A 27,066-nucleotide genomic window follows, 5' to 3' on the forward strand; every position below is an offset into this window, starting at 1 on the left:
CTTTGGCCCACACATGGACTGATTTCAAGTCTCAAGCCAAAAAGCTTTCTTGACTGAACACTTGGGGGACTACTGTTTGTATCATACTTAGGGCCTCCGTATTTAGATCTCGTATAAATACTCAGGGGACTCAAATGTAATTATGTAATAAATGAAGGGGCAAATATGTAAAAAGGGGAGGAGCCTTTAGTTTATAAAAAGGCCTCCTCACCCTCACAATAAGGAGAGTTCTCATCCTCACAAACAGAGAGCTCTCTGAAGCTCTTTCTCCCTCACAATCCTCTCACAAACAGAGAAATACAATATCAGTGTGGACGTAACCCAAACATTGGGGTAAACCACGATACATCTTGTGTTCTTTACATTTCTCGCAGATTCACGGTCGGATTTACGTTGTTCCAAGACCTCCAGGTTTGTGCATCAACAAATTTCAAACTCGCTTTACATTGCCTTAGGTCTGTTAATTTTGTTATATGAGTTTGATTTGGGAGCATCAGGCTAATCAATTTCTTTTTTATTATTTTCATCTCTTCAATTCTTTTAAACTTAATATTTTTTTTTATTGTTGAATGTTAATAAATAGAAAAGATTTATAATTAAATTCACTAAGAAGGTTGGGGAAAAATGGGCTAGCCTCATAATAGGCGAGCCATAATAATATGATTCAAGTTCAAATTTGACGATAATCAAACATAAGACATTTTATTTACAAATGATATGAAATACAACTAAACCATATTACTAAATCACAGTTAAAAATAAATTTTTAAACAAAGGGTCTGACTATCAAAAACACATCATATAATCTACAAAATGGACGGTCTCTTGCCGAACGAGGGAGCCCCACTCATCTACTCCCACTCCTACTTTTAACGCACCGTACCCTCTGTCCGCAGTCGACACCCCAAAAAACCCTAAATTCGAAAAAGAAGTGTGAGAAAGAGTGAGGAGAGAGATAGAGAGATAGAGAGATAGGGAGATAGCTCCGCCACCTTCCTCATCATCCACAGCCAAAGTCTCAAAAACCCTACCTGCAACTCTCGAGTTCGCTGCAGCAATGGCCGAGTCGACTCAGCTACAGCAAGCTCAACTGGCGACGATTCTCGGTCCCGACCCGGCTCCTTTCCAAACCCTAATCTCCCACCTCATGTCCTCCGCCAATGAGCAGCGCTCCCAGGCCGAGCTCCTCTTCAATCTCTGCAAGCAGACCGATCCTGACTCCCTCTGCCTCAAACTCGCTCACCTCCTCCAGTTCTCTCCCGCCGCCGAGGCCCGAGCAATGTCTGCCATTCTCCTCCGCAAGCAGCTCACTCGCGACGACTCGTACCTCTGGCCCCGATTGAATCCGACGACCCAATCCTCGCTGAAAACGATTCTCCTGACCTGTATTCAGCAGGCGGACAACAAATCTATCTCCAAGAAGCTCTGCGATACAATTTCCGAGCTCGCCTCCGGAATCTTGCCCGATAACGGGTGGCCGGAGCTCTTGCCGTTCATGTTCCAATGCGTCTCGTCCGATTCGCCCAAGCTTCAGGAATCGGCGTTTTTGATATTTGCTCAGTTATCGCAGTACATCGGCGACACCATGGTGCCGCACATAAAGGAGTTGCACGCCGTGTTCTTGCATAGCCTGGGGAACTCGCCGAACCCCGACGTTAAAATCGCAGCTTTGAACGCCGTCATCAATTTCATCCAGTGTTTGACAAGCTCTGCCGAAAGGGATAGGTTTCAGGACCTGTTGCCGGCGATGATGAAGACGTTGATGGAGTCTTTGAACAACGGGAATGAGGCCACAGCACAGGACGCTCTTGAATTGTTGATTGAATTGGCAGGGACCGAGCCCAGGTTCCTCAGGCGGCAGATTGTGGAGGTTGTCGGGGCAATGTTACAGATTGCCGAGGCTGACACCTTGGAAGAAGCTACCCGGCACTTGGCAATTGAGTTCGTAATCACCCTTGCTGAGGCCAGGGAACGTGCTCCAGGGATGATGAGAAAGTTGCCACAGTTTATAAGCCGATTGTTTGCCATTTTGATGAGGATGCTTCTGGATATTGAGGACGAACCCTCATGGCATACAGCCGAGAGTGAAGATGAGGATGCGGGTGAGACTGGTAATTACAGTGTTGGGCAGGAGTGTTTGGATAGGCTTGCCATATCCCTGGGTGGGAATACCATTGTTCCCGTGGCATCCGAGCAGTTGCCTGCTTATTTGGCTGCCCCTGAATGGCAGAAGCACCATGCTGCATTGATTGCTCTCGCTCAAATTGCAGAGGGTTGTGGCAAGGTATTAATTGTTATTCATTATTCATGAGTAGTATTTCCAGGTTAACTAAATGTTGTTGGTTAGTTACACTATTATAGGATATTTTGTTGTCCAACCACTTCAGATGTTTTTCTGTTGAAGTGGTAGAATCTGTGAAAAGTACACCTTGATTGTCGATGGTTATTGTTACATTCACACTTGACACATCTAAACGAAATTTTTTAACACAACAACCACAAAGCCTTATCCCACTAAGTGGGGTTGGCTGTATGGATCCTAGAATGCCACTGAGCTCAGTTTTACGCCGAGTTTTCCATTAGCGCCGAGTCTTCATTTACCTTATTGTTAATCTGTTGTTTGGTCTTTCAGGTAATGACAAAAAATTTGGAGCAAGTGGTGGCAATGGTCTTGAACTCATTTCAAGATCCACATCCTCGTGTAAGGTGGGCAGCAATTAATGCAATTGGGCAGCTGTCTACAGATTTGGGTCCAGATCTGCAAGTTCAATATCACCAAAGGGTACTCCCGGCATTGGCTGCAGCTATGGATGATTATCAGAATCCCCGCGTTCAGGTTAGTTGCTGATTGTGTTTTTGGGTTCTCTTTTTGATTAATTGAATTGGTGAAGGATTTGGTTTTTGCCATGCTAGTGTCATCTTTAACCTACTATAACTAACACTATTTACCAAAAAAAGGTATGGTTCATGTTGACCTTGTCACCATAAGACAAATATTGAGAGACAGTTTATCTTCTTAATGCTTTACGAGTTGTGCACTGTAGAGCATTATGGTATGTATAAAGTTGCTTAAATCAATAATCTAATTAGATAATTCATCTGATTGACGTTTACTTGAGGAGTCATTTATGCTGGAAGTAAAAAAAAATTAGGCTTTAGTTTTGTGAGCACTACTTATCACGGTAGGAAACAATTTGTTATGTGCTTTAGTTTTGTGAGTTTGAGTTGCTTTATGTATTGAATTTGTAATATGCGGTGATTGCTCTGGATGATAATATGACATGCCCTTTTTATTAGCTCATTATCTGGACCATGTTATTGCATTTGCTTCATTATCTATTCATTTGCTTCCACTTTGTAATTTGATATCTGCAGGCACATGCTGCTTCAGCGTTGCTCAACTTCAGTGAGAATTGTACTCCAGATATTTTGACACCTTATTTGGATGGGATAGTGAGTAAACTGCTTGTACTTTTACAGGTATGTGCTTCTAAATAAAATAACATATTCGTCTAATAAAAACACTTGCATAATAATAACCTTGTTGAACTAGTATTAGTTTACGTGCTTCTAAATATTTATGTCTCATGCAGAATGGGAAACAAATGGTGCAAGAGGGAGCCCTTACTGCTTTGGCATCTGTTGCAGATTCATCTCAGGTATTGTTTCTATGTAATGTATTACCTCTTGTTTAATGTTTTTTAATAGATGATTAAGTTTGATGGTAATGGGATTTGTAGGAGCATTTCCAAAAATACTATGATGCAGTTATACCTTACCTGAAAGCTATCTTGGTGAATGCAACTGATAAGTCTAACCGTATGCTTCGTGCCAAATCCATGGAGTGCATTAGCTTGGTTGGAATGGCTGTTGGAAAGGATAAGTTTAGGGATGATGCGAAGCAGGTAAGACATTATATCTTTGTATCCATTTTTCACTGTATCAGAGCATCCTTGTTTTTGAGTTTGTATTGAAATAATTATCTTGCATTCCACTGGTTATGGAATGGGTGGAAAAGTCTGGATGCTTTGAAGCTTTTTTTTTTTAAATTTATTTCGTAACCTCCCCCTCACGTCCCAATAGAAATTTGATTTCATTGGAATTTTAACTTTTCCTTTTTCTTGTGCACTCTACGGTTTTATATTTTTAAGCTCGTTTATGTTTCTAGGATGGGAATGATAAATTGAATCTTCAAGCTGTTAAAGTTCTGCTACCATTTTACTTAATCTAAGATAAGAAACCTGTTTGGAATATGCTGACAATTTCTTGTGTTGTGTGTTTGAACTTTTAACTTAGCTAATTATATAGACACATAAACTGATCGTACCATTATTCTTGAAGGTCATGGAAGTGCTGATGGCTTTACAAGGATCTGGAATGGAGGCAGATGATCCAACGACAAGTTACATGCTACAGGTATGTTCTTATTTCTTAAATTGCACAAACATTACTATACTTTCAACCTAGTATTTTCAATAAGAATTAATCTACAATGGTGTAGGCATGGGCAAGACTCTGCAAGTGCTTAGGACAAGATTTCCTCCCCTACATGAGTGTTGTAATGCCTCCTTTGCTTCACTCTGCTCAACTTAAGCCAGATGTAACCATTACATCTGCAGATGACAATAGTGATATTGATGATTCTGATGATGAAAGGTAGAATATTTTTCAATTTTTTTAATGTATGTGAATGTGATATTATTAGCTATTTCTTGCTATCCTTCCTAAATGTTGTTATAAATGCATCTGGATTTATTGTTGGTTCATATTCACTTTTACCACGTTCCACCATTATCTACATGCCGCAAAATGAATAAACATAATGGCTTTGACATCCATAAATGATGTTTCTCTTCGTGAACCTTTGGATGATTATCTGTGTAATGTACCAATTTAGCATTTTAAAGTTTGCAAGGTGTAGTTAGTGTAATTGAATGCAGAAGATATTTACATGTCGCGGTAGTGTTATTATGCTGCTCTTTAGTAGCTGTTTCTCTAAATGTTACTTTTCCGTTGCAGTATTGAAACAATTACTCTTGGGGATAAGAGGATTGGAATCAAGACTAGTGTCCTGGAGGAAAAAGCTACTGCTTGCAATATGCTCTGTTGCTATGCTGACGAGTTGAAAGAAGGATTTTTTCCTTGGATTGATCAGGTCTTTCATAGTGTATCATAATTATTTTTCTTACCCGGTTTCCTATGAATGGTACTTAAAAATGTAATGTTTGTGCAGGTTGCCCCAACTTTGGTTCCACTTCTTAAATTTTATTTTCACGATGAAGTTAGGAAGGCAGCTGTTTCAGGTATTTTTTATTTTTGATATTAAACGTTTTTATTTGGGGTTTCCCCTTCTGATAAAGATGTAGTTGGAGGTTTGATAAGGAAAGATCTATTTTTTGTCTGTAGCGATGCCGGAGCTGCTGCTTTCTGCAAAATTAGCCATAGAGAAAGGGCAAGCTCAAGGTCGTAATGAAACCTATATAAAGCAATTGTCTGACTACATTGTTCCAGCTCTGGTGGAAGCATTACACAAGGTTGTTTATTATTTGTCAATTAAGCCTCCTCGATCAGGGTGTAATGATATGATGTTTTTCTGAAGTATGAGAGTGCAATTTTTGTGCAGGAACCTGATACAGAAATATGTGCAAATATTTTGGATGCACTAAATGAATGTTTACAGGTATGCCATATTTTGAAGAAATTTATTAAATTTCCTTCGAGACCTGGTTTAACTTGTGGTACTTATTCTGCACAAGTTCAGTTCTGTGGTGATGGAATTGCTAAACCCGATTTGGGTGCCTTGCACGGCCCACCAAAGTGCTTTACGCTTCTGACCTGGGATCGAGCCTGCCTCCTTAGAGTGCGCGGTGTCTCTCCCATTGGAATGGTTGGTAAGCTAGAGCTTATGCTTTGGTACTGTCCAGCATGAGTCGCCCAATCGGGTGAGCTTGACTGGTCTCTCGGAGAGGTACCCAATCCTCGGAAGATCCGGGATGAAATGTTGCCTCATATCTTGCTGGGCACCAGTAGTCTATGTATCTTGATTGCAATTTGATACTGGATACTATTGGATACTCGAGTTACCCTGTTTTTCTGCTTTTTATTTCAACGTTTTGCAAAAGAAAAAACTGCAGTAATTATAAGAATAATAGTTTATCATTATATCTTAATTAGTATTAAACTTTGAATTGAAGACAGTTACTGCATACTAATTGTTATGTAGTTGCTACTCTACTGTCTAAAAAAGGGTTCTATTTGAGTTTATTCATACTTTGCTTAGTTCGAAATTCAATAACTTTATTTTGGCATTTCCATCTTTATCATTGCTTGAATAAGACAACATTCATGCATTCTTTGCATCTTTTTTTTTTCAGATATCTGGACCGCTTTTAGATGAAAACCAGGTCAGATCCATTGTGGAGGAGATAAAGCAGGTGATCACTGCCAGTTCAAGTAGAAAGAGAGAGAGAGCAGAAAGGACCAAAGCAGAAGACTTTGACGATGAGGAAAAAGAGCTAATTAAAGAGGAAAATGAACAAGAGGAAGAAGTTTTTGATCAAGTAAGTTTTCTCAAATACAATCCTTAAGTAGCCCATCAATACTATTGCTGATGTTTTCATGATTTTCTTGAACACTTTTTTTCTTATTCCAGGTGGGGGAAATCTTAGGAACTCTGATTAAAACATTTAAAGCCTCTTTCTTACCTTTCTTTGATGAGCTATCATCGTATCTAACACCAATGTGGGTGAGTTTCGTCTCAAGGGAGCTTCCCACTTTACAATTCCAACTTATTTGTTTATATTTGCTTAGTATCATTCCCTCTGATTGTCATTTTGAGGAACCAGAATGTTCATTTGAAAATCTTATTACTTATGTTCTATTGTGCCAATCTTTATTTTCGAGTTAGTTTCTTTGTTTAAATTATAATGGTGGGTCCAAACCAACAGGCCAAGGATAAAACACCTGAAGAGAGAAGGATCGCAATATGCATCTTTGATGATGTTGCGGAGCAGTGCCGTGAAGCAGCTTTAAAGTATGTTTGTTCTATTAGAAATGTTTGGGCTGAACTAAGTCATATTATTGTGAACTCATCTTTTGTTCTGATGTTGTTGGATCAGATATTATGACACATTTCTTCCTTTTCTATTGGAGGCCTGCAATGACGATAACCCTGATGTTCGACAGGTCTGATCTCACCAATCTATTTTAGTATGTATAAGGGTACTTTTTTCCGTAAGTTTTATGTGATTCTTTTTGTTTTTGTTTCCTTTTCAGGCAGCTCTATATGGACTTGGTGTCTGTTCAGAGTTTGGCGGAATAGTAATTAAACCTCTTGTTGGCGGTAAGTCTGCTTGTATGTCTTACATAGTTGGAATATTTCTGATTGCTTATTGTAACACTTTCGGATGCCTTTATCCAGAGGCTCTTTCAAGGCTAAATGCTGTGATTCAGCATCCTAATGCCCTGCAAGCTGAAAATGTGATGGCATATGATAATGCTGTTTCTGCTTTAGGAAAAATATGTCAATTTCATCGTGACAGTATTGATGCAGCTCAGGTACTTTATTTTTGTTGTGACATGTGAAATTCATTTGTTTTGTTGCCACTGTATGCAGTGTGTGCACTATACAGTGTTTTCTGATTTTTTTTAGCACAACACTACTGTTTTGTTGTAACTTTTATTTCAAGATTTATTGACATATTTCTTTTATTGGCTGCAAATTTTCTATTTCTTCGCTTTATGGTTTGTCAACTTTCTGTCATTTGGCAGGTAATTCCTGCATGGTTGAACTGTTTACCAATTAAAGGTGACTTGATTGAAGCCAAAGTTGTTCATGACCAACTTTGTTCTATGGTGGAAAGGTAGAGCTTCATCTGTCTTTTACTTTGTGCCTAATCCTGTTACTTTTCGCCTTTTCATGCAATTAACGTTTAGAACACCATGACCAATGAAATTTATAGAGGTGCACCTTTGTAATCCATCTGCAGGTCTGACAGAGAACTTTTGGGTCTCAACAATCAGTGTCTTCCTAAAATTGTTGCCGTGTTTGCTGAGGTTTGTGATCCATAAAATGATTTAGCACTTTTATACCAAGTATTTTATACGCACTTAGAAAATCATGATATGTGATATTCTCTTTTCCTCAATAACACATCTCATTAACTAATAAAAGTACAAGTTCAATTGCCTAATTTGCTTTGTTGTACCGGTCTTGCTGATAGCTGTAAACTTTTTTCACGATGATATTGCCCATTGCCCTTGCTGATTTTGTTTGTAATACATATTCAAGAGTGCGAGAATATTTACTTTGAAGGGTATGATTGTTCTCTCGTAGGTTCTATGCGCGGGTAAGGATTTAGCAACAGAACAAACTGTAAGCAGAATGATTAATCTATTAAAGCAGCTTCAGCAGACTTTGCCGCCAGCTACATTGGCCTCAACGTGGTCCTCCTTGCAACCTCAGCAACAGCTTGCACTGCAATCTATCCTCTCCTCATAAGTATGGTGGCTTGGATTGTGCATATTTCTGCTTTCGGATACACAGATCTGTCTTGTGTGGTAATTTGTGTCACCAATTCTTTTCCTTGAGATGGTTCCCGGCAGTTAGTTTTGCCAAGTGTGGGTGTCATCGTTGCGATTTGATCGTCTACTCCTTTTGGTAAAGACGGGGTATATGCAAGTGTCAATTGTGAGGGCTCTTTTTGTGGGTGGCTGAGGTTCGTGAGGGTTGTTGGTCGACAAATTTGTGTACCAGTTTTGGTCTCGTTTGCATGTTTGATGTATTCTATGTCTACGTTTTATATTGTGAGAGTCTGTTGCTAGTGGTTGATTCTTTCATTCTGTTTGAAATTTTGATCCCAAAAGGCAATAAATTGGCTTTATGGTTTTTACGACTGTAGATGCTCATGTGTTGTGTTGGATTGAGCTTCGGCAACTCTCACATTTTTCGTCTTTTCATTACTTTCACGCGTAATCGCTTCAAGCAACGGTGGAAAGAGTGTTTGGGCCGTTTCTGTTCAAATTCGTACAAATAAATGTCCAGGAGTATTGGGTTATAATTTAAGGCCTACATTCAATGTCATTACTTCAAAATTGGGATCACGATCAAAGTTAGACTAGACTTGGAGCTCGTTTAGATATACTTTTAAAATAATTGAAAATGTTTTTGGTGAAAATGTTTTTGGAACTAATCTTTAGTAAAAATGAAAGTAAATCCTGGAAAAGCACTTAAAAGTGTTTCCTAGAAGAAGCACATAACTGGTGTTTATTGCAAAAACCACTTAAAGTGCTTTTGGAACCTAAAAATATTTTCTTTAAAAATGTTTTCATCCATTTTAAAAGCACATCAAAATAAGTTATTGGTTAACTGAACATTATGAAGGAAGTTAGGTCCCTTCGTATACCGAACAATTTGTAAACCTATAAATTTGAAGTGCGTAAAGATGAGTAAACCTTGAAAGATTTGTGGCAGTTGGACGAAAATGCAAGTTGGATTAGGATGGAAGAATAATTTTCTTTTGAGAACGACAATAAGGCCAGCAATGCAAGTTGGAAGAGTGCATTGGTTTTGTTTGGAATATTGTAAAGCTCAAGAGAAAAGTTATACAGGACGTCAAGAAGACCAACAATGTTTTATAACGAAAAATGTTGGTAGGTCAAAAAATAACACATGCAAAAAATTATTATGACGGTATGAGAATATTTTGATGGATATGTGGGCACACAAGAAAATATAAGATTGAAACAACTTAGCGGAGAAACTTCATTGTTATTGTTGTTGTTTTGGGTGGGAATAGTCATCTGCTGGTATAAACAGAAGGTCCCAAGAAAACGAGTGTGCTTGGGCCTTAAGCAGAATCAGCACGGCAGCCGTGACTTTTGCAGTCTCGACAACCGTCTCACCAAATTCACCGCCGCCGTGGTTGCTTGTCAGAGCATCTAAAGCGTCCAAAGCCAAAGCCAAACCAAAACCCGCCCCTTCTCTCTCACTCTCTCACTCTTCTCACTGGTTATGTGAGGCAAGTTAATAATCTCAAACTTGCCTTTGGCTTTGATTCTGTTGTGTCTGCAGTCACTTTAGTAATCGCACACTCCGTCATCGAATTACAAGTTTCAGACAGCTCAGAAGATCACTCGTTATTTACATTTTGAATGCACTCAAGCTGTTTGTGAAAAGTTGTGAGTGGCAGGTGGGTTGGACCGATGGGGGCTTTCGAGTTTCGAGATCATTTTTCGACGAATTATGGTGCTGAGGCGTAGTGGGAGGCACTGAGGACAAGGGAGAAGATGCTTAATTGGTTATGTAGGCGTTGCTTTTGCACGGCTGCTCCACGGCCATGGCTATTTGTAGGTTTGGGCAATCCCGGCGATAAGTACAAAGGAACTAGACACAATGTACTATACGATATCATGCATTCTAGAGACCCTGATTTGATAATGTGTTGTATTTCTTGTTTTTTGTTTTAATAACAAGTTTCAGATTACTTTCCTTTGGTTTGAAGCAGACGGGGTTTGAGATGATTGATGCTTTCGCTAATTCACAAGGCATTGCAATGAACACGGTCCATTGCAAAGCTATCTTTGGGCAAGGCATGTGAATCTTTGCATATGTTACTTTGTCGTCATTTTTTATGTTTGTTTGTGAAGTTCATGGAAGTTTGGTATTGTAGGTTTCGTGGGTGGAGTTCCGGTTTTTCTTGCAAAGCCTCAAACTTATATGAATTTGAGTGGTGAATCTGTAAGTGGCTGATATACTTCCTTTTCACAATTTGATGGAATTATGATATTCTACTTCTATTTGCAAAAACGTTATTCATTGATCTAGCCTACTGAAATGATATTTGTTCTGTGCATTTCATTCCTTCTAGCACACTTCCAAACCCATTTGCAATTCCTTCGTGATTTGAACTGCTTCACTTTTGGCTTAGAGCTATTAATCCTACTGCTTATGTAACTAATGTTAGTAAAAGAGATATCAGTGAATGGTTTAACTCGTGTTTCTATTTGTTAAACAGACGGGGCCTCTTGCTGCTTATTATAAGCTACCTCTCAATCGTGTGCTAGTGGTAATTTCTTCTAATTTTAAGCTTTTTTGTACTTATAGCATCTGTACATATCTTTATAGTATTCCTTTTATTCTTGGCTGCAGTTTCATGACGACATGACCTTACCATGCGGGGTACTTCGTCTTCACCCAAATGGAGGTCACTTATGCCACAATGGGTATGATCAAACTTATTACTTTCGGGTTTTAAGCATATATGCTTCTATATGATATTATGATTAAGCAATGATGAAAAATGTCTTGCCCAAATGTTAGAACCCGCCTGGACATTTATGTTTACCATGGTTGTAGTTACATAGCCTGAATTGCTGAGTTCACAATAATTGGTGAGCTAATTGTATAGTAGCTGCATATTAGGATGGCTCTTTGGTATTAGTAGACCATCACTACTACCATGAAGAGTAAAGACCATTATTATGTGGTGTTACCAGAATTCTTCTGGTCAAGCTTCCCTTTTTCGGGCTCATCAACCATTAAGCACTCATATAATTACTGAAAATGTATTAACTTTCCTCTATCTCTTGAAAGGCCTTTCAATTTTGCCATCTCCCGCTTTCAAACTTAGGGAAAATATGTGGAATCCGGTACTTATCACTAATTTTTTTTTTGTTATTCAGGCTGAAGAGTGTGATCTATCACTTTCGAGGGAACAGAGAATTTCCTCGACTAAGAATCGGTGAGTTTGAATGTCCAAATTTCATAGTTCTGTTACTGTTATTATCACTTCCAAGTGCTAGAAAGTATGTTGAATTTCTTGTAAGGTATCGGAAGGCCTCCTGGTCAAATGGATCCGAAAGCATTCTTGCTGCAAAAATTTAATGCCACAGCTCAAGGACGAGTAAGTATATTTTGGTTGTGTATTTGTCTCAAACAACATTTCTTAACACATCCATATTCTTAGTTTGTTTCTCCTATTGCATTACAACAATTACCAGATACTTAGAATTTATAAAAAGTATATTTTGAAGGATTATACTACTGTTTGTTTGCTTGTTATTTACTGATTCAACTGTGGATAAGACGTTAATTAAGGAGGTAGTCCTAGCTGTTTAGAAAACTATATGAAATCTGATCTTTGTAAGATCCATTCATTCCAAATGGATTGCATTCATTTTAAATTTGGCCAAGTATTATCGAATCCTGCATTTTACGTAATTGGACTTGTTTTCTGCTTAACAATTTGATGTCTAATCTTTATCTGGTTTATGTTATCATTCCTTATATCCTAATGTAAGTCTGGTAATTACTTGGAGGGATAATGATGATGTGCCTGTTTGATCTAGATTGATGCTGCTTTGCAAGAGGGAGTTAATATATTGAAGGTCGTGCTTTCTAAAGGCTTTGCAGAAAGTGCAAGACGCTTCAACTCAGAGCAGAAATACAAGCATCTAAGAGTAGAAACCTTGCCAACATGAATTTACACAGTGGCATCTGTAAATGAGTAAATGGGTTTTTGTTTTTTGGGATAACACTTGGGTTGTGATTGTCAGAATATATGGAAACTCGACCGGTTGTTGAATCTAAAATCAAGAGGACGTACGGGTGTTGCATTGTTGACAATTCATGTCATCGAGTAGGGTTCTAACAATCACGGCTAAAGGATTATCCTTTGTTTTGAGATCATCTTTTGTGCTATAAATGTGACCCGTCACCCATCAGCTTTAAATTTCTTCAATGAAGGTAGAGCGATAAACTTGACCCATCATTTCTCAAAGTTTTGCCGGGGAGTAGGAAGTCGGAAGTCTCAATGTCTCATGACTAGGGGTTGGGATTAGACTTATTAACGGATCGGGTTTATCGGGTTTGGGTTGGGTTCAATCTGACCCGTTAAGTTAACGGGTTATCCGATCGATCCGTTAGCTTAACGGGTCACTTATTTCACCCGTTAACAATTTTTTTTTTTTTTTTTTGCATAGAGTTTATTTTTTGTTGTTAAGATTTTACTGAAATTACTAAAACATCTTCAACTAAAGGATGCTAACGAGTTTAACGGGTTGACCCAAAATGACCCGTTATTTAATAGGTTGTTAACGGGTTCATCCGTTAGCGATCCGACTCGTTAAGCATCTATCCAAATACTAATATTAACATGTAGGATCAGGTCGGGTTTAAAATGTCAGGTGTAGTTGGGATCCGGTGGGCACCCGGTGCATGATTTTATCATAAATGTGTGACTTCAGGTCAACAAGCTCTCTTCATGGTCGTGGAGAGTTTTATTTTTGCTTTGCATAAAGGTTACTTTCAGGATTCGAATTCGTGATCTTTCGAAGAACAACAATTTCGTAAGACTCGTCTTTCGGTCAAACTCGTTGAATAAAGCGGAAGACTGGGGGAGTGGCTGCCGCTGGTTGTAGTTTTATTTGTAAGTTTGTCTGAAAAATAATATAGAAAAGAAAAGAAAATAATGGCTGAGTGCTCTGCGGGTCCCGTCTCCGGCATCCGTGCTGTCAATTTTGCTGCACTTAATGATTCAACTTCCCCAGTCCCACGCGCATACGAGTAAAGGTTACACCGATACTCTCCCATACGCAAAGCGTAATTGAAAGGAATATGAAAAAATAAGGTTAAAACAGAGTAGAGGTTGTAGGTTTGTAACTCTATAGTTAAGATGATTAATTCATGCACTTGAGTTATATTGGAGGTTAAAAACTATAGAATTATATACACATCGTCTAATATTTTAGTGGATATGGTGTTTCAGAGCAGTTTCACCAGAACACCATTAGGCCGGCACCTAGTCAAAAAAAGGGGCCGGGACTCAGTCAATCCACTCCAACCCGTTCAATTGCCTGGCACCCAGCCCAAGCATGTCTCTAGACCAGCCTAGAATTGACAGAGCCAGGGACCGGGCTATTAGCGTGCGTTTTTTGGGAATGGCGCTGAGGAAACGCAAGACGACTGAGCAAGAAGAAAAGCAGCTGGTGGCGCTGGCGAAATCAAGCTAGTGACCCGTTGCCTGACGCCCTCATCTTCGCCTTCCTCCTCCTCCTCACCTACTAAATCTTCATCGGCACCGTCGACATCTTCCTCCCGCTCCTCCCCTCATCGCCGCCTCCGGTTGTCCGGTCCCTCTGCGCCACCACCTCCCCGCCTCTCAAGGTCTACATGTACGATCTCCCACGTCGGAATTATAAACTGCCGGAGTGAGCTGGAAGAGAGAGAGAGAGAGAGAGAGAGAGAGAGAGAGAGAGACAGAGAGAGAGAGAGAGAGAACCGGTTGGGGATGTAGAGGGGAGAGTATAGAGGGTAGTGGAACCTGAAAGCCACTTACCTTTCGAAGGAAAGAGAGCGTAGATTCGAGTCCATGAGGAGTGAAGGACGACAGAGCGAGAGAGACGAGGCAGTGAGAGGGATGTGAGAAACCAGAGAGAGAGAGAAGCATGATAGATTGAGAGAGAAGGGGTTCCTGACTTTTTTTTTTATATATAAATTATTATTTTTATTATTTTATAATAAAAAATAATAATATTTTTATAAAATTGACTAGGCTATTTTTTGTTAGGGATGAAAATGCTTTGGTCTATTACTGTTCACTTGAGTGGATAAATGCGCTGGATGTTGGCGCAAGGTCTTTAGGGTGGACTTGCTCTCAATGCATCTCAGATTTGAAACTCTATTTTTTTTTAAAATTATTGCAATATTTTCAAACCCTTCCACTCCTCTTAATAATAATAAATTATAAAATGCAGGATTATAAAATAAATTAATAAAAATCAATGACTAAAAGTCGTCATATAAATGCTTAAAAGCTACTAATAACTAAGAGATATACATCAAGTGTATCTAATTAATATAGATGTACATAGCCACAATGGGAGAACTCCATACTGAAATTGTAAGTAAAAACATTGTGAGTGCACTAAATTGATGCAATTTTTTTTATAAGGCATCACTTAGTCGGATCCGTAGAGTCATTCAATGAGAAATTGTCACGTTGACACGAGTAAGACGGAATTAACCAGCTGCCTCTAAATTCCAGTAGAGAAAATATAGCACTGGTAAAGCAAGTGGTGATAAAGCAATAGATAGGCGCGTGAGAGTATATTCAGCTGCCCATCACAATATTATTACAACAAATATCCAGAGCTGTGTCTCGGCTCCCCATCTCTTATCTCTCGATCTCATCTCCCATCCTCCTCAATACCAAAGTACAAAACTATATCTACTTAAACACAAACAAAAAAAGAAAGAAAAACAAGATCAGGTTGTCAAGATATCAAAATCTCCATTTGTCTTCGCACTCGATCCACTCCTACTCAGAAGAAGAAGGAAAACAACACTGAAAAAGCTTTACAATGAGGAACCCGTCGTCTTCGTCGAAAGCAACAGCAGCAGCAAGTGCTACGATGACAACAGCATCGCCGTCGTCGAGCAAGGCGGGGATTTCCGGAGGGAGTAAGACGCCGTGTTGCGTAAAGGTGGGTTTGAAGAGGGGGCCGTGGACTCCCGAAGAGGACGAGCTGCTAGCCAATTACATCAAGAAAGAAGGTGAAGGACGGTGGCGGACCCTCCCCAAGCAGGCTGGGTTGCTCCGCTGCGGAAAAAGCTGTCGCCTCCGCTGGATGAACTACCTCCGCCCTTCCGTTAAGCGCGGCCAGATCGCCCCCGATGAAGAAGATCTCATTCTCCGCCTCCATCGCCTCCTCGGCAATCGGTAAAGCTATATACATACATACATACATTTATACATACACATTATCAATTTTCCTCGACAACATTATCTTATCCATATGTTCACTCTACAAATTTATCATCATTTCATTAAATTTTTAGGGTTAGGGTTTCACTGTTCATATATATTATTTTGAATTAGGGTTTAATTAATATTTTGGATGTATGTTTGTCTGTAGGTGGTCTTTGATAGCTGGGAGGATTCCAGGTCGTACGGACAATGAGATAAAGAACTACTGGAACACACACCTGAGCAAGAAGCTGATAAGCCAAGGCATAGATCCCAGAACCCACAAGCCTCTCAATCCAGATCATCACTCTGCTGCTGCCGATGCTGATGTGGGCAACACAAATAAATCAGCTGCTGCTGCTGCTTCTTCCAAAGCCAATAACCGATTCTCAAACCCTAATCCTAGTCCTCCTCCTTCTGATCGTCTTGTCCATCAAGGAGCGGATCCCAGTATCAACGGTAATGATGGAAACATCGCAATTGATGATCATGATCTGGGCACTATAGTCCATAGCTGTGCAAACATGACCACGTCCATTAACAATCCCGATGCTTCTTCTTCGGCCGCAGCAATGGGCACTTTGAGTTTAAGGACCAACAACAATAGCCACGCTGGAGTACTACTTGGGGGAGGAGGAAATGAAGAGGACGAGGACATCAACTGTTGTGCGGACGATGTCTTCTCTTCGTTTCTGAATTCGTTGATCAACGAGGATCCATTTTCTGTACAACACCAATTGCAACAACAGGTACTGCACAATGGGAATGTTAGTACACACGCAGCTGGTGCTGGTTCCGACCACGTTCCTTTGATTTCTATGACTAGTGCTAGTACTATGGCGCCGTCAACATTTGGCTGGGACTCTGCTGTGCTCATGTCTTCTGCTTTCAACCAAAATGATCACCAGAGGGTTACTGATCAAACGGAGCAGTAGCTAGCCACCTGTTTGATTGATCAATCACACTGCGCATGTTGAAACAAGCAATGCAGTTGCTTAATTAGTTAATTTATATGTGGAAATTAGTCCTAGGTAGGGTTTGAAATATCATATGAAATGTGATTTTGTGGGTACGCGGTATCTCTATTCTTAATTATTCGACTACTTCAGCATCGATCATTTTGGCACTACGGATAGGGGCGTATATCACTGTATGGTTGATCATGTTTGTAATGTTATATATATATATGTTACCGGTATTGTAAAACAAACATTTGATCAATGTTAATTAATTTGTATTTATAAATATATAGAGAGTAATTTATGTGTGAATCAATTTCATGTTTTATACCTCTGCCACATTTCTCACTTTGCATACATACATACATACATATATATATATGTATGTATGTACGTATAGGGTTTATAACCCTGATGACAATGCACCGAAATTATAATGTAAACACTTTGTATACAAAACTATAATGTCAGATGCTCAATTAAAGTTGATTTTCATGGAAGGAAATTATATATGTTCATTCTTTCTAAAGTGTGATCTTCATCGCATGCAAATTAAAGTTCATGGAGGGGGATCGATATGTTAATTCAACGCAGAAGAAGGTGCAAATTATCCCAGAAGTTCTATAACATAGTGAAGCTTTTACTTTACATTTATGATTAATATTGGCACTTAATGTATTCTTTGATGTTTGTATATCTCATATATAGTGTCAGTCAGATATATCCAGACTAATATGCTTCACTATTCAAAATCTACTAGCTAGCTAGCTAGATGCGTGGATCATGAACATATAAATCAGATACACATATACAGATGACATGAACATATAAATCCTCTTTGCTTAAATCCCAAATAAATCTTGTACTAATCCGTTTTGTATATCTGTATTCATTTGGTGCATAAACATGGTAAATATTTGACATCTTTCTAAAATCTTATTACATCTAGTATATAATGCATCTAAGTGAAAAAAGACTAGTTCTACAATCATGCTTTAAACAAATTGATCATGGAGGGTAAGTATGCAAAATAAGTAAATAATGATCTATATGATATATATGATTCCAAAATACGTTACAGCACAATGATATTGCGTGCATGAAAGGCTATAATCATTGTAGAAATTAAAATATCACATTCAGAATGTATTAATTTTTTTTTAAATATTTCTAACTATGAATTTTCTTGTTCTTGATTCTCATATAATTAAGTTTAAAAAACGGGTCTTTTTTTATACCGCGTTTCTTTACTAAATCATCAAAAACATTTGAGGCAATGACAAAAACACGAAACATATATAGTAGTGTTTATTATTTCCCTACATATATATACGATAGCTCCAAAACATAAACAGAAAGAGGATATGGCAACAACATCAAGGTTATAGACACAACTACTGATGTAAATTAACGTTGAAAGGAACAAGAGAAAGAGAAAGAAAGAAAATTAAGTTCTTATATATGAAAGATCAATGTATGGTATTAGTTCGAAATATGTTTTGGTGCAAACTTTAGTAGTGAGCACGTATTCTTGCTTTCTGTATATATAATGTGAATATACATAATGTTTAATTTGATCAGAAGTACTTAAACCTACACATAACACCTTAGAAGACATTAATTCCATTAAGGTCATGAAGCTCTAACCTTATATATAATTTTAAACTCAAGCTAGTTATACACTTATACTACGAAAAATCTGGGGTTAATTAAACCACTGTTTCTGTTTAGATAGAAACAGTACGTAGCACTTATGTTAATTCCACGTAAACACCAATTAATCAAGAAGCTATTTAATTAAGCCATCATTCAATATGCATACATACGTGTCAAGGATGAAAATCACTTACTCAGAATGGCAGAGCATGAAATAACATCATCTGGTTTCAACTGATAATAATAATTCTCGAGTGTGTACACTTGATATCTGTGGAACAAGATTTCGGTGAGCAATTTCAATTAGTTTCCCAACATTTCTGATGCGATATCGTCGTGTGAGCTTCCTGCAGAACCATGCATGGAGAATAAAATGAAATCAACGGAGTATACGCCCTTGATGCATATATGCATGTTAATCATATGCTGACCGTTGGATAACATCAACATGTTCGTTCTAATTATCTAAGATGGAAGATGGCTCACGACACCAGGCTGTTGGCTTATTGCACCTTCTCTCCTTCTATGACATATCGTATATTTTACCATAACAGGACAAGGCACGACAAGCTTACTCCTCAACACCTCAAGGCTTACGCCTTGCTTTGCGAGACCCTAAATGTCTTGATTTACATCTTCGCCTCTAGAAACAGATATTGTTTATAGACCGATGCACAATAAATATTACAACAAATTAAAATTCTAATTTTTCTTTTTGTTGATAAAAGGCCTAAATATTTTCACGAGCACCTCCTCTAAATATGTGGACTCACAAACTTCATGTCTTAAACTATGAGCTATAAAATTAGTTGGGTTGTGTTTAGATGAGGGACTTAGAAGTCTCAAGGCATCGAGGCCAAATTAGTAAAAAAGATGAAACTATAAAATGTTACATAAATGCTATATTTGGATGAAGGATTTCCAAGTTATAGGATTAAAAGCCAAAATGTTGATAGGAGAGATTAGCTAATCCCTTTGCGGGATGTGTCATTTGCAATCTCTCTTACATGTCTTTGTACTGCTCTATATATGATGCATTTCCTAATGCATTAAATCCAACATTTTGTTATCATTTTCTTTATAATTTGGCTTTTAATCCCATGACTTGGAACTACCTTATCCAAATTTAGCCAAAGGGTATTACAAATGCAATACAAGAGAACTATGAACACATATGTCTCTATAAATGATTATGTAGTACATTTTCAATTCCATGTTTTAGTGTATTTCTTCCTTGTTTAACCTAAATTCCTACCATTTAGTACTATAGTTTAGTGTTATTTTTCTTCATTTGTAAGTGAGAGGTCTTTGGTTTGATTATCGCCAAAAGTGAGATTGAATCGCATTATTGCTAACCCATTATGAGGCTAAACTTACCCCCTTCCCCTTAGTGTAGATAATATCGTTTACAAAAAAAAAAAAACCTATATTCCTTTGGATTAAAGTCCCTCACCCAAACACAATCTTGGGTATTTGATCACTTTGTTAGAGGCACATTCAAGTGTTTAATTTCTACTACAAACTAGATACCTTTTCAGTAACTATAATAATGTTTGAAGAAAGCTCTCCCAACCTAGAAAAAACGTGCGGCTCCCTCTCTCCCAAAGTCAAGAACCCCCAAAACCATCTCAGCTTCAGCCGCTAAGCCCTTCCTCTTGGGTGGGATCGGTGGCAACCCCATCTCCTTCTTCCCTAATACCCTTCTTCTTCTTCCTTAACTCTATCTTCTTCCTTTTCTTGCCCTTGATTTCTGATAGTTTTGTTCTGAGAATGTCTCATTTTCCTTGAGCTTTGTCTTAGTTTTCTTAAGCTTTGTCTCAATTGTTGGCAAATCTTGTCGCTGATCCAAGTTTCATGCATTTTTCTTTCCAAATTGTTGTTCCTAGTTGCGAGCCACTGTCCACCTACTAGTTCGGCTATTCGGCTCCTCGAGTCCATTGAGTGTGCTTTGGGTTCCAGTGGCTGCTACAGTGCATTTCGCTCTATTTGGTAGGGTTATGGGAGTGGTTTAAGTGTGGGTGGCTTGCCCAACCCCATTTTCTGTTCATCATTTATGCATGTAGGTTCTTTTTTTTGGTGGTGGCTTGGCGATGGTGGTGACACTAATTTGATGGATGAGGCTGGTTCTCGTTTCCAGATATAGGGTTTCGACATAGGCATTGTTATGTGCTCACTTTTGGAGCTTGTTTTCTTATTTTACTTTTATAACTGGCTGCACTTTTACTTTAGTGTTGTGCATTGCATTTGAATTTGCCCCACTTTGTATTAATGTGTTTTATTTTTAATGAAATTAGTTGTTTGACCAAAAAAAAAAAATCTAGAAATTAACCAGGTAGAACTGAAACTCGAGCAAAGTGGTAGGTAACACAGTCCAAACTAGTAAAGAAACCTACCGTGGTATTGGGTATGTGGCCTGATTTTAATTTATATTGAATTCTAAATGGGCCTTTAAACATTAGCCCAGCTTATATTACTTGCCTTTTTGTCTACATAAGGGGGAAAAATATCAAATTTAACATAATGCACTTTACAGTTGACCTTAGTCGTTGTCTTCTAACTGTTCAGGACCGTTGTGGTTTGACCTGAGTATCCAAATATTTATATATCTGATAATCCAACCCTCCACTCAAAAGATCAAACTACCAGTCTTCTGCGATTGGTAGATGGTTTGTTGCATATCAATTTAGTAGCTGCTTCTACTACAACTTGTTTGACTATTTAAAACTTGAGTAATGCTATTTGTACACTCATTTTTATTTCTCATACATTTTTCTTAATTTTTGATTGTCGGATTGAATGAATTGAAAAAGATCAATAGCTAAAAATTAACAAGAATGTATGGAAAATAAAAATGAGTGTGTGAATAACATATTCCTAAAACCTTTGTTCTCTATCTATTTCCTCATGAAATATCTAACACTCCATTGATGTCCATGTGTATGAACATTTTTTGCGTATTGATACAAGCTAGCGAATCAGCTACCAATCTAATCTTATATGAATAGTCAACTAATGGGTGGGAAAGAAAGAAAAAAACACGGTTTCATGATTATAATCTTAGTGTTGTCAAGTTACAGACTTGTAATTCAAGTGAGTGAGCAAATTTATTTTCACTTCTCCGTCTGAGATCATGTTGGATTTTTTTTTCATTCTTAATATGACTTGTACAGAAAACAGTTTGTCATTTTATTTTCTTAGCAAATTGCAGTTCTTTGTCTTGATTAACATGCATCAAAACATTTTAAGGTTTTTTCTTTTCATGGGGTACTCTACGAGTAAAGGGTTAAAAACTTTATTCAAGTCATTTCCAATTCATGAAGAAACAAAAAAAGAGTGCATATATTATTTTGTATTAAATTTCAGGGGTGGGTCAAAGGCTCCGAAACAAGCTTTGAGAATTTGTCTTCTGGTGGGTCGTGTATTTTATCATAATTTCAAATGGGTCTCCAATGGGAACAATGCTGCACTTTTTCATGCCATAATATTTTCTCACATGATAAATTGAAGAAAACATCCCAAAAAATAAAAATAATCATAAAAATGTGAAAAAAGAAAGAAGAAGGAACATACACAGACAGACGGAATGCGTCGTGAGAGTTTTCTCGTCGCAAAGAAAACATATAAACATGAAAAACAGAGAAAAGAGACAAAACATATATAAACAGGCATTTGCTGTGAGCCCCATTTAACTTAATCATGATATTAACGTTTTTGGCCAGGCTCATTAACTAAGATGATAAGAAAAAGCTACCATGTCCATGCATAAACCAACCTACTTCTCCAAAAAGCACTTAACATCCGCAAACATGAAGAAGGCAAGTATCAACACAAAATGATGAAAGCAAAACCCCATGTAAACAGAAAACAAGAAGCACAAGTTTTTCAGGACTTACTGATTCATATTCATCCGCGAAAAACTGTACATCTCCGCCGTTCGAGCCCTTTTCGCCAAATGCATTGCTGCTCGATGAGACTGGCGCAATGATCAAACGGGGTCATGGAAATCTCAGTAACTTAAAATAAGGGTTGAAACTGGAAAAAGTTGTGAGAAAGAAACTTCGTGTTGTAGAAAGCTCTTGCAATATATCATTTTTCTATACGCACCCAGTTTTTTTATAGGAAAGTACACGTGTCAGTCAGGTGTTTGGTGGCCAAAAGTTGCAGCTCCTAGAGGAAAGGGATCCAAGAAGACCCATTTATATCAAATCCACCTAATCCGGAATCCAGAACGTTGAAATTTGATCCAACGATTATAAATAAGAGGTTCCTTTAATTATAATAATTATAACCGTTGAATCAAATTTCAACGATCCGGATTCATAATTAGGTGAATTTGGTGGAAAGGAATCCGCTCCTAGAGCCAGTGTCCGGATCCCTTTCCCTCCCTAGACTAGAGCCAGTGAAATGGGGGCTTATAGTTGGAAGGTTTTGTCTGGGATTTGACCGGTAGATTTGTATTGTTTATAAGAAAATAACCGGCTGAGAATCTTTCTGATAAAATTGTAAGACCCAACCAAACGTTCTAACCCGAAAAAACAGGTCATGGTGTTTTGTTAGACAGACCAAACTTTCTAATCTTAATCTTTGCTGCCAAATACTTCCTTTCCCTTCTTCCAACTGCCTATCAGCTCTCAGTCTCTATCTGCATTTTTTTGTGGTACTATATATAATTTAACATCTGCTTATTGGGCCACTGTAGTATTTTTGTGTACTACGTTGGAGGGATGAGCATATCTTTGCAGTTCTCCACACTAAACTTTGAGGATTTGGGAACAGAGGAATTTAATGCAATGAACTCTACACACTTGTCAAACACTTAACTCAACATTTAATTATGGATTCCGTGTGTGTACCTAACTTTTTGAGTATGTGCATATGTTAACCTAACTAGGTTTTCGTCAAATGTAGCAGTTATTAGCTTGATACGCATTGTTAGTTATTTTGCTTTTGAAGTTTAGATTAGTAGTTGTCTATATATAACAAGCTATTAGAGCTCTAGTAAGGGTTAGAAACCTCCAACCCCCGTGCCCAATATTATTTACTATAAGTTTATAACAAAGTGCCATTTTTTGGAAGAAAAAAAAACAAAAAGAAGAGAAAAAGAAAATTTCCAAGTTAATGGGGAGGGATGTTGTGGTTTGCTTGCACATGGGCAAGAATATGGGAATGCCCCACATATAGTTTCAGTTCTTGGTTGAAGGGTGGGGTTGTACTTGTTCCGTTGTGTACATAAGTTTTGATTTCCAAATACATAATGGGGGTTAGACATGAGGAAAAGTGTTAGCTTCATGTATATTGCCGTCTCATTCTTTAACAATATAAGATTTTTGTTTCTAATAGCTTGGCCGAGATTTAACAAAAAAAAAGGTTGAGAAATTATGAACAATGCTGTCGCGGGCTTAGAACTGATCAACTAATTGAATATGTTTATGCTTAAGTGGATGATGTAAAAGTTTAAAAAAAGAACAAATGTTGATGATTTAAACAGAATTTTGTACCAAGTAGAGTATGGAACCACTATGAAAAACCGTTGTATGCAAATGTACTTCCATAGTACCACCAATTAGCAACAGTCAGAATTTTATTATTTTATTCAAAAGGCAAACATATCTAATTTAAGGACATAGAACCTACCATTCTACAGCTCAACATACAATTCTCACTTGGGAGAATATTTTAGTGCGCCGAAAACATCGGTTGATATATTAAATGTCAAAATACAATTTATTGTAGTTTTATTTCAAGCTTTTAACTAATTGTATTGTAGCACTTGGTGAATCTAGTCGTGTCTTTGTCACACTAAAACATCTCTCCCCATTCCAATAGGAAATGCCAAAATTTGATTAAAAAAACCAATATTCTTATGATTATATTTGAATTTGAATCCTACTCAACAATTGCCCCCCCCCCCAAAAAAAAAACCAAAATAAAAATTGTGATACTGCGAGAAGGAAAACCGCACATTAATTCTCGAATACAAAAATAAATATTCTTAATTATTTAAAGGAGCTATTCAGATATAAACTCATTTCAAAGAAATTAAAAGTAAATAATCTCACATGCACAAGTATACAAACCTGCTCTGTCAACCGCAAAGTGTCACTACATCAAATAATTCCCAGCACTACGTCATTTGGCAAAACTTTGATAATTTTATATGAATAAAAAAAATATACAAGTTGATTTTGTTCAAATATATATATATATCTATATATATATATATACACACACACACACAAGTTGACAACTATAAACAATTTAATATTTAAGGTAAATTACATAAAACTGCATTTACTATTAGGCAAATAACAGTTTCATACCCATCTTTAAAACATTTCAATGTTATACCTCATCTTACAAATTTATTACAATTTCATACCTTCTGTCAGTTTGTCTGTCAATTCTTCCGTTAAATAGTAATGTGACTTGAGATGGGATCCATTTTCTATTAAAAAATTAATTAAGTATTAAAAGCTAAAAAAATAATTTAATTTAATATTTTTTTTTGTATAAGGGACCCACCCCCACAAACCCATCACCCTTTCTTTCCCATCCACCTAGTTCTCCCAACCTTCCTTCACCCCCAAAACTCACCCCCACCCCCTGGGCAGCCGCCCTCTCTTCCTCCATCTCCACCTCTCTCCCATGGTGCTCCTCCCCCTCCCCTTCCCCCTACACACATCACCCTCACCAAATTAATCCATGTAACCAATTTCAAACAAAATACCCCAATTCCACCCAAACCTTAACCCTAATTTTCAAATTCTTAGCACTAATCATCTGCATAGCAATGTCCACAACACCACCACCGCCATCTCCCACGACCTTAATCTCCACCATCATTGCCGTCGCCCACGATCCCAATCTCCGCCTCGCCCCCAATCCTAAATTTTGAATTCGCCTGTTTCAGAGAAAGCTTCAGGCTTTGCTAAAGAGTTTGTGGGTTTTGGCTCAGGGGATGGGAGGTAGCTGTGCTTGGATTTTGGGGTCGAAGGAGAGGGGGTTCGATCGGGTTTTTTAGGTTTTGGTTTGGGGTTCGGGAGAGGAGGCGGGGAGCGACATTGATGTGCCATGGGGGCGCCAGGGGGGATGAGAGCGACGACAGAATTAGCCAAAAGAGTACAGAAGAGTGGGGAGAGAATAAGCGGAATCAATAACTTGCACAAAAAATTATGGGTTTTTTTATTTCAAAATTTGTTTGTTTCTGGGGAGAGAAGAGAAGAGTGGGGAAGTGGGATGATTGGCCGGGGAGTGGGATAAGTGGCCAGGGAGGGGGAGATGTTGGCGCGGGTGGGATTTGGGTTTGGGGTGGTTCTGGTTTTGGCTTGGGGGAAGACATGAGCGAGAAAGAAGTGTGATGGGAATAAGGGGTGGGTCCCATATATGTTTTATAAAATATTTAAATGATTTGATTTTTAATTGTTTTAATATTTAGTTAAATTTTTAAATTTTTATTAATTTTTTAATAGAAAGTGGATCTCGTCTCAAGCAACGTCACTATTTAACGGAAGAATTGACAGACAAACTGACAGAAGGTATGAAATCGTAACAAATTCGTAAGATGAGGTATGACATTGAAATGTTTGAAAGATATGGTATGAAACTGTGATTGGCCAATAATTGAGGTAATTTTGTGTAATTTATCTTAATATTTAATTCATCCAAACACAAAAAAAAAAAAAAAACATTTTAGTTGTTGTGACATATGTTTTAATCAATATTGTGATTGTGTAAATTCTAATTAGAGATAGATTAGGAATCCTTTGGGATTTAGAAGATCTTTCCTAATAGACTTTATATTACTTAGAGATCAAGTTTATCTCCTCCTTATTACTATAAATAAAGGCACAAGGACTGAGGAATTAACACACAATTCCTCAAGTCCATTCTCCACTCTCTTTCTCTCTATGCCGCACCGGTCAGTTAAATATAGGCCACGACATTAGTGTATTTGTGAAATCTCGTTCCTGGATTATAACGGTATAGTTACGGGCATTTGAAATTATTTTACTAAACTATAGATTTTAAATCATTTAAACTTCCACAAGGAAGAAGCCTAATTAGATTTAAACAAAAATAAGAGGACCAATCAGTTAGAAGGAGGAAGGAGGAATCAAATTAAAAAGGGGAAGGTTTCTGAAAAAATGGGAAAGGGTTGCTGCTAACCCGTTTTGGGGGCGAATTAGACCCGTTAACCCACAAACTTGATTCACTTGTATCTCCTTCATCTGAGCTCCGTTTTGGGTGATCTTGGTGTCCATGGAAAGCTCTTGACGAGCCCTACATCTCTGTAGTGTTAGATTTCCCATTTTCTTATCCATTTTTCCAGTTCGAGGCAGCAAAGTTTCATGGGTTTCCAGCGATTTTATCATTTTTCTGGTGATTTCGGCAACCATTTCTTTCGAGTGAGGTATTCAACTTCATCTACTCTTCATAATCTTCAAGTTGGTATACTTGGTTTGTGCTTTTGTATTCGTTTTAGAGTTGGGTGTTTAGAACTCTTGAAACCAGGTTTTCTCCGATGAATTTGGATGGTTTCCGGTTAGAATTTGTCGTTGGCCTAGTTGTGAATAATGTTTCCCTTGTTAAGCTCTAGTTACCACGTTAATATGAGCCTTTTTGGTTAAGGTTGAAAATTTGGGTTTTCAAACCCTTCACCATGCTTACCATCGCGTGTGGCGGTACGTGGGACCGTTCACGAGTGT

The 27,066-nt window shown here is 37.9% G+C and overlaps 3 protein-coding genes and 1 long non-coding RNA gene across 5 annotated transcripts; 3 read left to right on the top strand and 1 right to left on the bottom strand.

Annotated features, from left to right (window-relative positions):
* Nucleotides 1-852: 852 nt before the first annotated feature.
* LOC126614258 (uncharacterized) lies at nt 853-8,899 on the top strand. Its single transcript, XM_050281839.1, has 20 exons — nt 853-2,284; nt 2,633-2,836; nt 3,376-3,480; nt 3,594-3,659; nt 3,741-3,905; nt 4,342-4,416; nt 4,502-4,656; nt 5,020-5,155; nt 5,234-5,303; nt 5,407-5,534; nt 5,624-5,680; nt 6,375-6,560; nt 6,653-6,745; nt 6,948-7,033; nt 7,119-7,185; nt 7,276-7,342; nt 7,421-7,557; nt 7,771-7,862; nt 7,989-8,055; nt 8,336-8,899. Exons 1-20 carry the CDS (start codon nt 1,058-1,060, stop codon nt 8,498-8,500), a joined length of 3,348 nt encoding a protein of 1,115 aa, XP_050137796.1. The 5' UTR covers nt 853-1,057; the 3' UTR covers nt 8,501-8,899.
* Nucleotides 8,900-9,670: 771 nt separating this feature from the next.
* LOC126614274 (peptidyl-tRNA hydrolase, mitochondrial) lies at nt 9,671-12,625 on the top strand. Of its 2 annotated transcripts, XM_050281857.1 has the most exons (9): nt 9,671-10,019; nt 10,191-10,395; nt 10,506-10,590; nt 10,671-10,738; nt 11,016-11,066; nt 11,150-11,223; nt 11,683-11,741; nt 11,827-11,903; nt 12,349-12,625. In XM_050281857.1, the coding sequence occupies exons 2-9, from the start codon at nt 10,288-10,290 to the stop codon at nt 12,478-12,480; spliced, it is 654 nt and encodes a 217-aa protein (XP_050137814.1). In that variant the 5' UTR covers nt 9,671-10,019; nt 10,191-10,287; the 3' UTR covers nt 12,481-12,625. The 2 variants fall into 2 exon arrangements, with proteins under 2 accessions (XP_050137814.1, XP_050137813.1); XM_050281856.1 differs by having other exon boundaries at nt 9,672-10,395.
* Nucleotides 12,626-15,082: 2,457 nt separating this feature from the next.
* On the top strand, nt 15,083-17,017 carry LOC126614268 (transcription repressor MYB5-like). Its single transcript, XM_050281851.1, has 2 exons — nt 15,083-15,719; nt 15,916-17,017. Exons 1-2 carry the CDS (start codon nt 15,361-15,363, stop codon nt 16,679-16,681), a joined length of 1,125 nt encoding a protein of 374 aa, XP_050137808.1. The 5' UTR covers nt 15,083-15,360; the 3' UTR covers nt 16,682-17,017.
* LOC126614280 (uncharacterized) lies at nt 16,564-22,714 on the bottom strand. The gene is made up of 3 exons (XR_007620333.1): nt 22,255-22,714; nt 18,556-18,708; nt 16,564-16,710 (listed from the first exon to the last, which is right to left on the bottom strand). It is a non-coding gene; the product is annotated as an uncharacterized LOC126614280 (long non-coding RNA).
* Between the last annotated feature and the right edge of the window lie 4,352 nt (nt 22,715-27,066).

This window comes from Malus sylvestris, chromosome 3 (assembly GCF_916048215.2).
Source record: "Malus sylvestris chromosome 3, drMalSylv7.2, whole genome shotgun sequence".
NCBI lineage: Eukaryota > Viridiplantae > Streptophyta > Magnoliopsida > Rosales > Rosaceae > Malus > Malus sylvestris.

Coding starts and splice junctions, on each gene's coding strand:
- LOC126614258 (XM_050281839.1), top strand. CDS start 1,058: ATGGCCGAGTCGACTCAGCTACAGCAAGCTCAACTGGCGACGATTCTC. Junction 5,681..6,374: donor CACTAAATGAATGTTTACAG/GTATGCCATATT, acceptor TTTTTTTTTCAG/ATATCTGGACCGCTTTTAGA. Junction 7,343..7,420: donor AATTAAACCTCTTGTTGGCG/GTAAGTCTGCTT, acceptor GCCTTTATCCAG/AGGCTCTTTCAAGGCTAAAT.
- LOC126614274 (XM_050281857.1), top strand. CDS start 10,288: ATGCTTAATTGGTTATGTAGGCGTTGCTTTTGCACGGCTGCTCCACGG. Junction 10,739..11,015: donor TGAATTTGAGTGGTGAATCT/GTAAGTGGCTGA, acceptor TTTGTTAAACAG/ACGGGGCCTCTTGCTGCTTA. Junction 11,067..11,149: donor CTCTCAATCGTGTGCTAGTG/GTAATTTCTTCT, acceptor TCTTGGCTGCAG/TTTCATGACGACATGACCTT.
- LOC126614268 (XM_050281851.1), top strand. CDS start 15,361: ATGAGGAACCCGTCGTCTTCGTCGAAAGCAACAGCAGCAGCAAGTGCT. Junction 15,720..15,915: donor CATCGCCTCCTCGGCAATCG/GTAAAGCTATAT, acceptor GTTTGTCTGTAG/GTGGTCTTTGATAGCTGGGA.